General features: G+C 39.7%; 1 protein-coding gene across 1 annotated transcript; it reads right to left on the reverse strand.

Moving 5' to 3' along the window:
• Positions 1-541: 541 nt before the first annotated feature.
• LOC110920606 (paramyosin) lies at positions 542-3857 on the reverse strand. Its single transcript, XM_022164782.2, has 5 exons — positions 2305-3857; positions 2152-2228; positions 1897-2008; positions 1117-1233; positions 542-1036 (listed from the first exon to the last, which is right to left on the reverse strand). Exons 1-5 carry the CDS (start codon positions 3646-3648, stop codon positions 665-667), a joined length of 2022 nt encoding a protein of 673 aa, XP_022020474.1. The 5' UTR covers positions 3649-3857; the 3' UTR covers positions 542-664.
• Positions 3858-10823: the final 6966 nt, after the last annotated feature.

Consider the following 10823-nt stretch of genomic DNA (forward strand, 5'->3'; position numbering starts at 1 on the left):
GTTAGTGTTTAAGTCTTAGTCAGTTCTTACTTGTTGCAATTGTTAGTGTTAAATTGCTATATATATAAATTTAGCATGATATAAAAATTACCGATATCCCACCGCGATAACCGATATCTCAAATATCGGTCCTTGACCGATATCCGATATTTTACCACATTAACTACTTAGCTCATGGGGAGCACCACAGAGAGATCATCGAGTGAGTACCATCGTGAACAACCGGTAGCATATTCACAAAAACTAGAACTACCATAGAAAGTGTGTGAAAAACCATGAAAATTTCATGGTGAAATGCGAATGTGATCCAATGAAGGAAGAAAGATACATAAAAGCATAACTTTGTTAAAAGAAAGTGAAAAACATAGCACATGTGTTATCGCATCATCGGCTTAAAGGACGATGAATGTGTTGGCTACTGAACCACTATAACTTTTTCATCATCCGCTTATAACCGGGTTACCAATCATAGTTTAAGTGGGTCAAATCGTGTTATGCTATGATTCAAATGGGTAAAGGGAAACCAAAAAGGTTGCAAAGAAGGTAAAACAAAAACCGCTGATATACATTAAACTAATTTTGCTACAAAAAAGAATAGTTCGTAATAAATTAACGAGTAACTGCACACAGGGAAAGGAAAAAGTAACGAACGAGAAGAATGCTATCAGATAAGAGGTTCGGAAAGCTCCATTTCATTTGAAATATGTGGTTGTAAATTAGGCGTGTTCGTGTGCGCGTGTGTGTTGGACGACCCAACATAATTTAATCCGAGCCATTGCCAGGGCCAGCATACATACCTAGCCCTACTTTGACCGCTTTGACTTTCACGTGTATCCAGTTTTTCAAGTTGACTAGTCAACTCTTCCACACGTTCCCTCAACCGAGTAGCCCTAGAGTCTGCTAGTCGTAATGATTTCTCAGCTGCATCTCTAGCTGCCATCGCAGCTGCTGCTGTTTCCTCCTTGAATTTTAGCTTTTTTTCTGACTCGATCACAGCTTGTTTTGCTTCTTCCAGTTCTTGTCGCAGAGTATATAGCTGCCGGAATAGTAACATAAGACGTGTTAAAAAATGAAACGAGTTTGAATGTCGGATAATTATCTAAGCGGCCGGCCTACCTGGGCCTCGTACTCGTGTTCTATTGCCCGGCCCGCTTCGGCTTCTTGCTGGGCTGCTGCTTTCCATCTTGTAATCTCTTCTTCAGCTGCAGCAATGTCCATCATCAGCCCTTCAACCTACACCATACACAATTCAACATACAATATTGGTTGTTATCAGGGCTGCAAACGAACCGGACGAACACAAACAAAACCTTGTTTGTGTTCATTTGTTAAGAAATATGTGTGTTCACGAATTGTTCTTGAACACTTACCGAACGAGATTTTATGTTCGTGTTCGTTTGTTAAGGAAATGAACGTGTTCGTGTTTGTTTGTGTCAGTTAAATTTAGGCAACGAACTTTGATGAACAGAAACTAATGTTCATGAACACAGATGGAAACAAACGAACACAAACAAGCGTCCATGAACGACAAAATATATAATACACTGATACTTATTAATATTTTATTTGTCGGAATTCGAAGTATTTAAATAAGATATAAAACCTAAACACATAATGAATTATCGAACATAAACGAACACGTTACCGAACGTTCGCGAACATAGCCTTTGTCCATGTAACTAAATGAACGAATTTTTTTGTTCGTGTTCGTTTGTTTTTACAAACAAACGAACACTAATACACAAACGACTTCCCGCCGAACGGTTCACGAACTGTTTGCTGAACATTTGGTTCGTTTGCAGCTCTAGTTGTTATGAAGGGCCGAATGTTGCATTTTTTAACACAAAAATACAGCAAAACAGGTACAAAATGTATGATGATAAATATGTAACTTACATTTTCATTGGCCACTCTCTCCTTTTCTTTAAGTTTCTCTACCTGTTCTCTTCTTTGCATAAGCTCCTTTGCTTGAGCTTCGGCATTTTCCTTAAGTAACCTTATCTCTTCCCTTAAATTACAAATATTATCCAAAACACACCACAGTTGGTCGTTAGCAAATATCTTTACCTCATGAAGACCATCAACTTATGATAACCCCCCCCCCCCCCAAAAGATACATATATAGATTCATATAAGAGAAAACAATTATACCTCAGTGCATCAACAGTATGCTTCAGCTCAATTATCTCAATCTGAGATTGCTTTATAATGTTTTCAAGAGCGCCCGCCTGCACAAACCATATCAAAGTCTTATTAGCCAAGAAAAAAACATTTACAGTTGGTTTTAGAAGTTAGAACACGCACCAACGTGTAAATTTCATCGTCTTTGTTATCAGAATCTGAAGTTGAAGCGGTTTTGTTGTCGGTATGATTGCTAAACTTATAATCAATCCCTGCTTCTTTCAACCCGTTTTCCGCAACTCTAAAAAGCTCATTAGTTTTAGACGACAAATCAGCCGACATTCTTCTCGATAAAGCACTTCTAAGTAACGATCCAATATGTTCTTTCTCCTTCATCAACTGCGCAACGTTATCATCCAACCTTTTCACTTCTTGATTTCTCTCTAAAACCAAATCTTTCGCTTTTTGGTAAACAATCGAGCTCAACTCACTTACGGACTCTAACCCTGCTAAACACGCCCTAATATTCTCCCCAACATCGGTTTCTTGCGGCAGAAACATCGAATCCGATACAACCGACTGGCTTTTCTCGTCATCGTCCAGTATCTTAACAACACTACAAAGCTGTTCATGCAGTTTCGAAACATAATTCAACTGGTCAACTAACAACGGCCGTTGCGAATCAATCCGCAACTCCAAATCCTTCAACTTCACATCATAATCACCAACCAAATCCCGCACATCCGTTTCCATTTTCATTATCCGTTCATCCTTCTCCGCTACACACTTCTCCAAACGCTCAATCACCGAATCCTTCTTTAACACATCCTCTCTAAGCTCACTAATCGTCGATTCAAGCTGCGACACTTCAATAGCAATCTCGTAATTCCTCTGGTCAACTTGCTCACGCGCCTCATTCGCCAACTTCGTTACCGACTCAATCTGTTTCAAAAGCTCCTCCACGATCTCATTCGCCCGTTTAATAACTCCATACGCAACCGCAGGCAATCCGGTATACTTCTGAGACCGAGGCAAACCAACACCAACAAAATTCTTATAACTACTAACTTTCCCGGATACTTTATCTATCCCGGTAACTAACATCTGTGCAGCGGTTTCAATCTCCGATTTACTCGAATCCTTAACTTTCATAACCTCCTCTAACTGCTTAACAACATCATCTCTCTGTTTTACCATGTGATCTTTCTCCTTTACTACTTCAACAATTTGTGCAGATAAGTCGTCTTTGGCGCGCGAAACCTCGTCGCGCTTTTTGATGGCTTCGTGTGCGAGAACTTTCAGCCGGTTGAATGAGACTTGTAATTCGGATTTTGATTTTTCTGCAGCCTCGCGTGCTTTTCGTTCACGGTCAAGGTCTGTGACTAATTGTTGGAAGCGTTCAACCGAGATGTCGTCTGTTGATGATGATGATGATGTTGTGTTGATGACGGTTGGTGGAGGAATGTTGTCTTCTTCTTCTACGTCGCTTAATACGGCGGTGGAATCTTGTTCTTCTTCTCCGGCCATTTGGTGGTGGGGGATTGAGTTAGGGGAATTGATTGGTTGATGAATATAGGAAGTGGGTGTACCTGATGGATTGGGATTGTGGAAGAATGATGTAAAGTGGGTAACGGTAAGTGGAATCGAGATCGATATCGTTAGGGTTTAGGTATGAAAGATTGGGGATGATTTGGGTACCCGGTGGCACGACAGAACATTGTAGCTGACTATCTTTTTTTTTTTTTTTTTTTTTTAGAACAACTTTTTCTTTTGAAAAATTACGAAAACAATCATCTACCATGACTTTAAAAAATGGTCATCTCATACGTCTTTCAACAGACCTCTCAAGCACCTGATGCGTCCTTATTGAAGCACCCAATAGAAAATGAACGTGTGTCATTTTCAAATGTTGCAAGTGGGCCAGACACAATGGGATGGCATGCGTTTGTACTTGAAAAATGACATGCGTCTCTACTTTTTTGAGTAAATTACAAGTTTTGTCCTTTATGTTTGTATCAAATTACAGGCGGTGTCCTTTGCCTTTAAATTTGACGAGTTTTGTCCTTAACGTTTCAAAATCTTACACGTTTTAACTTTTAGACCAAACCTAGTTAGATTTTTTAGTTAAATAGGTCATGTGCCTTGCATAAGAGGGCATATTTGTCTTTTCACTATTAAATGGACTATTGTGTAAATGCTTAATGTCTAGGGACTATTATGTAATATAATGAAAAAATATATAATTAAAAAACATTTACTCTCTCTCTCTCACTCTCTCACCAGCCTACACTCTCTCTAAAGTCTAACCTTCAGAGCACCACCTCTCCTCCTCCTGCAATCTCTCCGGCACAACCACCGGCAGCCCCATAAACTTCTTCGTCGACGATCTCCGCCGTACTAGAACAACAACACATCCAATCAAAATCGCAACCGACGTTGTCAGTATCATCAACAACTCACGATTCTTCATAATCATCGCTATCGTTATCGGCGCCGTCGATTCACCGGATTCCGATGCGTTCGATGTGTCAAAACCCTTGCCGTTTAGCAACGCAGTCACCAGATCGAGCGCCGAGATCTTCACGGAGTTCGATTGCATAGTTTGCCCTATTTTTTCACGATTGAAGAACTGGACAACTGCTTGAAAGATTGAATCGATGCGAAAGATGTTTGGGCATGGTTATTATATATGAAGGTTTCAGGTGATTTGTTCTTGTTCGATACTTGATTTGATTTGATGTTTTGAATCTGTTTGTGAAAGTGGTTTAGATTTATTCTTGTTCTTGTTCTATAATTGAATCGATACTCTGGTAGTAATGTATGATTTGTTTGAATTGCATTTGTTGTGTATGGTTATTGGGGGGGGGGGTGCAAACTGAGCATGTAAAATTTTGGTGGTGATGGTGATTCAGCTCTAAGCAATGGAGGCGGTGGTGGTTGGGTGTTGGTGGTGGTGGGAGATGGGATGTGGTGGCTGAAAGTTGGTGGTGGGAGGTTGTGGCGACGGCTGAAGGGTAGTGGTGGGAAGTTGCGGCGGTAGGTGTTGGTGGTGGGAGGTGGATGGTGGTAGTGGGTGAAGAGAGAGGGGGGAGGGGGAGAGAGAATATGTTTTAATTCTTACATAATTGGTCCCTTGAATATCAAGTTATTTACTTAATAGTCCCTAAGGAGGTAAAATGACAAAGATGCCCTCATGTGCAAGTCACATGACCATATTTAACAAAAAAATCTGACTGAGTTAGGGTTAAAGGACATAACGTGCAGGATTTTGAAACGTTAAGGACAAAACTTGTAACAACTCTCACCCGAAACTATTAATTTATTATTTTATTTGTCCAATAGAAAACCCTAATTGAGAAACCCAAGTAAATCTGCATAAACCCTAAAATTTTCAGAACAATCGGAATCAGGATCAGGGCCCCTAAAACTCAAGGGGAGTAAACCCTAGTCATGGTTGTAAAACAAGGTCTCCAAGGCCGAGTACTCCCCGAGTAGTCGCTACAAGGTAGGTTGCCGAGGCGACTTTCTTCAACTCCGACTAATTACTTGGAATCGATCAAATGCGGTGAACATCGGCCAAAACCGTATCTAGTAGGTCAACTCGGGCCGACTTTGACTTAAAATAAAATAAAACATAATTTCTATGCCTATCATATTAAAGAATGAATATCAATTTCACGTATTTTGTTATAAATATTAGTAAATTTATGTTATTTGACATATATTTAATTTCCGAAAACTAATTTCTTTATAATTTGGCATGTCCGAGTACTCCCCGTGTACTCTTCGCCTAGGCCGAGTACTCTCAACTCCCCGACCGACTAGGGAGCGCCTAGCGACTTTTGCAACCATGACCCTAGTTGATAATATCTAAACAGTTTTACGTGTGAAATGAAATTGCATGCGAAACCAACTCAGCTGAGCTACCTAGACACGAAGCCAAGCTATGGTAGACTAGGGTCTCTCGCGCCACGCGACGCGCACAAGGAGATCTTTCGCGTGGCGCGAGGGGGGCGAATTTCTGGGTATAAATAGAGGGCAGTGGGACTTGGTACTGTGCGTTTGTTCGACGTTCAATTTCAATTTGTACTCTGAGTTATAGTCGAAACAGTCTTGAAACACACACAATTCACGAAGTGCTGATGCAAAACAGGGTAATAACTCGATTGCTGCTACGATTCGTGTAACAACTGCCACTAAAATCAATAATTAGGACGATAATTAGTCAATAAGAAAACCCTAATTGGGACACCCAAGTAATTCTGCACTAACCCTAAAATTTTCAGAACAATCGGAATCAGGATCAGGGCCCCTAAAACTCAAGGGGGGACAAACCCTAGTTGATAATTATCTAAAGTTAAACGTTGCTATGCTCTGATTGGTTAGATTTTTTGAATCACCAAGGCTAGTCCCGAGTCTAGGCAGCCTATGAATTAGACTGCTTAGCTTACGGACCGTAAGGGGTCAGGCATACGGTCCGTAAGGGAGACCCAAAAATTACTATAAATAGCAGACATTGGGACTTGAACAGAGAATTAAAAACGACGTAAAGTTGCTGTCTGTACGTCGAGTTAGAGCTGCTATACTACAATTAAACACACACGATCACGAGGTGCTGCCGCAATCAGGGTAATAACTCGATCGCTATTACGATTCAACGCCCGATCGATTATAACTATCCAACGATTGTCCGAGTGCTGCTCAAATTGAGCTTGTACTTTGTTATTCATTGTGATTTCAACTTGAATGTTTGAGTGTTGTTCGAATTCGGACTATGCTCTGTCATTCGTTGTGAATCCATTGAATTGTTAAGTATCGCACTTGATAATAGTTGCGAGGGTTTAATCTCGTGAATTGACGTAACTGCTGAAATAGTTACTAATCCCGTTTGTGTGTGCATTGTTATTTAAATTAGGTTAAAAGGCTAATCAGTAAAGCTTATACTCTGCTCGTAAATCTGCAATGTGAGTCATTCTCTTTTTATCAACTGTTTTACAAAACTCCAAATTATTTTCAGAGTTATAGTTACAGTGATTAAGTCTATGTAATCACCAAGTTATAGCCGGTATGTGGGGTTTTGTATACATTACTTATTTCCCGTCACACTTGGACAACGAGTTAGCCAAGGGGTGATCTGACCACAGTCACCGACACCATTTGGACAACGAGATAGCCAATGGGTAGTCGAGTGACAAGTACTGTGGGTAGTTGGTTTGAAATCAGAAACATTGTAATTCCCCTTAATACTGTAAATTATAACAAAAGTGTCGTTTTCAGTAAAATGAATGATTCACTCAGTATTTCCCCGCTGACAAAACCTTTTTCAAACATGTTTCAGGTCATCTGGTATGAGCAAAGAAAAGTGCCGTGGAGCACTCCCAGCTTAGAAAAGTGGCTCAATGTAAATAAATAAATAAACATGTTTTGAAAATAAAGATTTCCCTGAGAAATCACATTATTGTAAATTTCGGGAATTTATCCCTAAGTTATGAAACGAGCAGTTTAAATTATTGAAAGATCCTGTTTTAAAAAGACTTCCGCTGTCGCCTAAATTAAATACCACGGGATTCCTGTCCCGCGGCTCCTGAAACGGGTGAAACCGGGTCGGGGGCCGTGACAATTCAACGTCCAATCGATTGAAACTATCCAACGAATGTTTAAGTGCTGCTCAAATTGGGTTTATACTTTGTCATTCGTTGTGATTCCGACAGGATGTTTGAGTGCTGCCCGGACTCGGGCTATACTCTGCCATTCGTTGTGAATCCGCTGGATGTTTAAGTATCGCACTTTGTCAATCGTTGTGAGGGTTTAATCTCGTGAATTGTCGTAAATGTTGTATTAGTTACTAACCCAGTTTGTGTGCATTGTTATTTAAATTAGGTTAAACAAAGGCTAATCAGTAGGCTTATACACTGCTCGTTAAATCTGCAAAGTAAGTCATTCTCTTTTTATCAACTGTTTTACAATACTCCAAATTATTTTCCAAAGCTATAATTACAGGGATTAAGTTTTTGTAGTCTTCAATTACAGCTGGTATATGGGGTATTGTGCACATTACTGCTGTTTTATCACTTTAGGTGGGCGAGCCTAAAATTAGTGATATTCGTCACTATTGGGTGACAGGACCCAATAGTGGTATGACCACAGTCACAGAAACGAGTCGAGTGACAAATACTGTGGGTAGTTGGTTGACATATAAACATTGTAATCTCCTTTAATACTGTAAATTATAACAACGTGTCATTTTAATTAAAATGAATGATTCACTCAGTATTTCCCCGCCGACAAAATATTTTTACAACATGTTTCAGGTGACCTACTGTGAATCAAGTACAAGTGCTACGGAGCACTCCCAAGCTTGAAGTAGTGGCTCAAATTAAATAAATAAACATGTTTTGTAAAATAAAAAGGGAATTCCTATGAGATTCCTCTACTATAAATTACGGGGATTATCCCGCATTATTACATAAACAATACTCGGGCATTTTCAAATTTAAAACGATCCTGCTAAGACTTCCGCTGTAAATATAAATACCACGGGTTTTCTGTCGTGCGGCTCCTGGACCGGGTCAAACCGGGCACAGGGGCCGTGACAGAAAAAGGTGGTATCAGAGCCACTGATTTAAGCCAATTAAGTATTTAAAAATACTTAATTTATTTGATTGCCATTCTGTGATTTTGTGAAATTTTAGTTTACAAAATTTTAACTTAGGACTATGTGCGCCTTCGTGTGTGCTAACAGCATGAACGGACTATCAGAAGCCCTACAGAATATTTCAATCCATAGTAAAGATATGGATATCACCAGTATTACTACTGGATACCTGGCAGATGTGGAAGAACCTATGATATTTAAAGCCCAACCCCAGGAAAAACCTAAAGTAGTGAAAAAAAAAAGACATAGGTGGGCAGGTTGGAGGCGTGTACGCAGGAAGAAGCCAGCAACTCAAAAGACCATGAAAAAGGACGACCCAAAAGACAAAGGGAAAGGCATAAAAACCGGGGAGAGTTCTAGGCAAAACCAGGAACCACTATCTTGGGAAGAGGAAATTGACCGTAAACTGTCACTAGCTGATATCATCGGACCTGCCGATGAAACTCTCTTTAACTACCCAGCAGAAGCCCTACTGCCTGTTAACTTAGAACCTGCCATTCCAGACCCTATTATGCACCTTAGACCTTTACCAGGAACACTAGAAGAGTGGTGGACTGCTGACTGGCAATTTCAGAACATTATGAATAGCCCTAACACTTTTCTCCCTCAATTCGACCCGGAACCTGCACCGAACCCACCAATGAGTAACGAAAACTTAGCTGAACTCCGCCGTTAAGGCGAGGAGTTGGTGGATGCCGGAAATAGGATTCGGGAGGTAGGAGAGCAGATCTCCTGGAAATACGACGAGAGGGAACGTCGTTTCTGAAAAACCAGTTAACAGGGATTGCATGGGGTGGTGTGGTTGTAGTGTATAATAATAATAATCATAGTAAAATATCAATCTTGTAAAATAGTCTAAAAATAAAACGTTGTAAGATAATCAGTGTGTACGGACGTATACTATTAAAAATATATAAAAATCAAATAGTCGCAAAGTCGACAGTTTTGGCTGTACATGTTTGTGTGACTATTTGTTTCTTAAATTGTCTTTTCGTGTTAATTGACTACTTGTTAATGTACAGAATGGGTAAGCAAAAGCTTTCGGATATTTACCATCAACTAGATAGTGCCCAAAAGACGAAGAGAACCTCGTCCCAATCAAATTCCTCAAGATATTCAGTGAATACCAATGAAGGAATATTTATTCATAAAGCATCCTATGAAAACCCACTCTCTCCCGAGAAGAGAGATTTGGATTATTAGAAAAAGCCAGGAGAAAGTAGGAACGTCCAATTCAAAAGAAGTGATAATGTCACGACCCCCGACCCCATCCTGGCCGGAATCGGAAGCCGCGAGCAGTCAAGTGGTACCGGTGATCATTTTGAAAAACATTGCAGCGGAAATTTCATCAGGACCGTGAGTTAGGAAAAATATCAGAGTTTAGAAACACCGGATTTTATTTAAATAGATGGAATAAATTCCATGTTTTACAAAGGTAGCTTTTAATAAAAACAATATTTCTTAAGTTGATTTAATTAATAAAATAAGCCACTTCTTGAAGTCCTTCAGTGCTGGATCGAATTCTTACTCCAATCTACTGTAATTACCTGAAACGCGTTTTAAAAAGGTTTTGTCAGCGGGAAATACTGAGTGAGTTCATTCAGTTTACTAAAACGACTCATTTGTTATAATCTACAGTATTAAGAGAGATTACAATGTTTCTGATATCAAACCAACTACCCACAGTACTTTACCACTCGACCCATTGGCCCACCTGTCCAATGGTGTCTGTGATTATGGTCATATCACCCAATGGCTGCCCCAATGGTGACGATTATCAAGTAATGTATACAAAACCCCACATACCGGCTGTAACTTGGTGATTACATAAACTTAATCACTGTAATTATAACTTTGAAAATAATTTGGAGTTTTGTTAAACAGTTGATAAAAAGAGAATGACTCACAAATCAGCATGCAGGATTGAGTTAACAAACTTCTTGATTCTACTTCTTCCGATAATTAATCATGCACTTTATTATTCTGGATCTTCTGCTGATTTAATAGTTTGTTTGATTGTGAGTGTGTAGTGGGAAGTATTTTCGGT

This window comes from Helianthus annuus, chromosome 17, assembly GCF_002127325.2.
Source record: "Helianthus annuus cultivar XRQ/B chromosome 17, HanXRQr2.0-SUNRISE, whole genome shotgun sequence".
Classification (NCBI taxonomy): Eukaryota; Viridiplantae; Streptophyta; class Magnoliopsida; order Asterales; family Asteraceae; genus Helianthus; species Helianthus annuus.

Bases quoted from the DNA above. Each gene is read 5' to 3' on its own strand.
- LOC110920606 (XM_022164782.2), bottom strand. From the start codon at position 3,648: ATGGCCGGAGAAGAAGAACAAGATTCCACCGCCGTATTAAGCGACGTA. The intron at 2,009-2,151 runs GTATAATTGTTT...TTGTAATTTAAG, and splicing joins CATACTGTTGATGCACTGAG to GGAAGAGATAAGGTTACTTA. The intron at 1,234-1,896 runs GTAAGTTACATA...TGTATGGTGTAG, and splicing joins AGAGAGTGGCCAATGAAAAT to GTTGAAGGGCTGATGATGGA.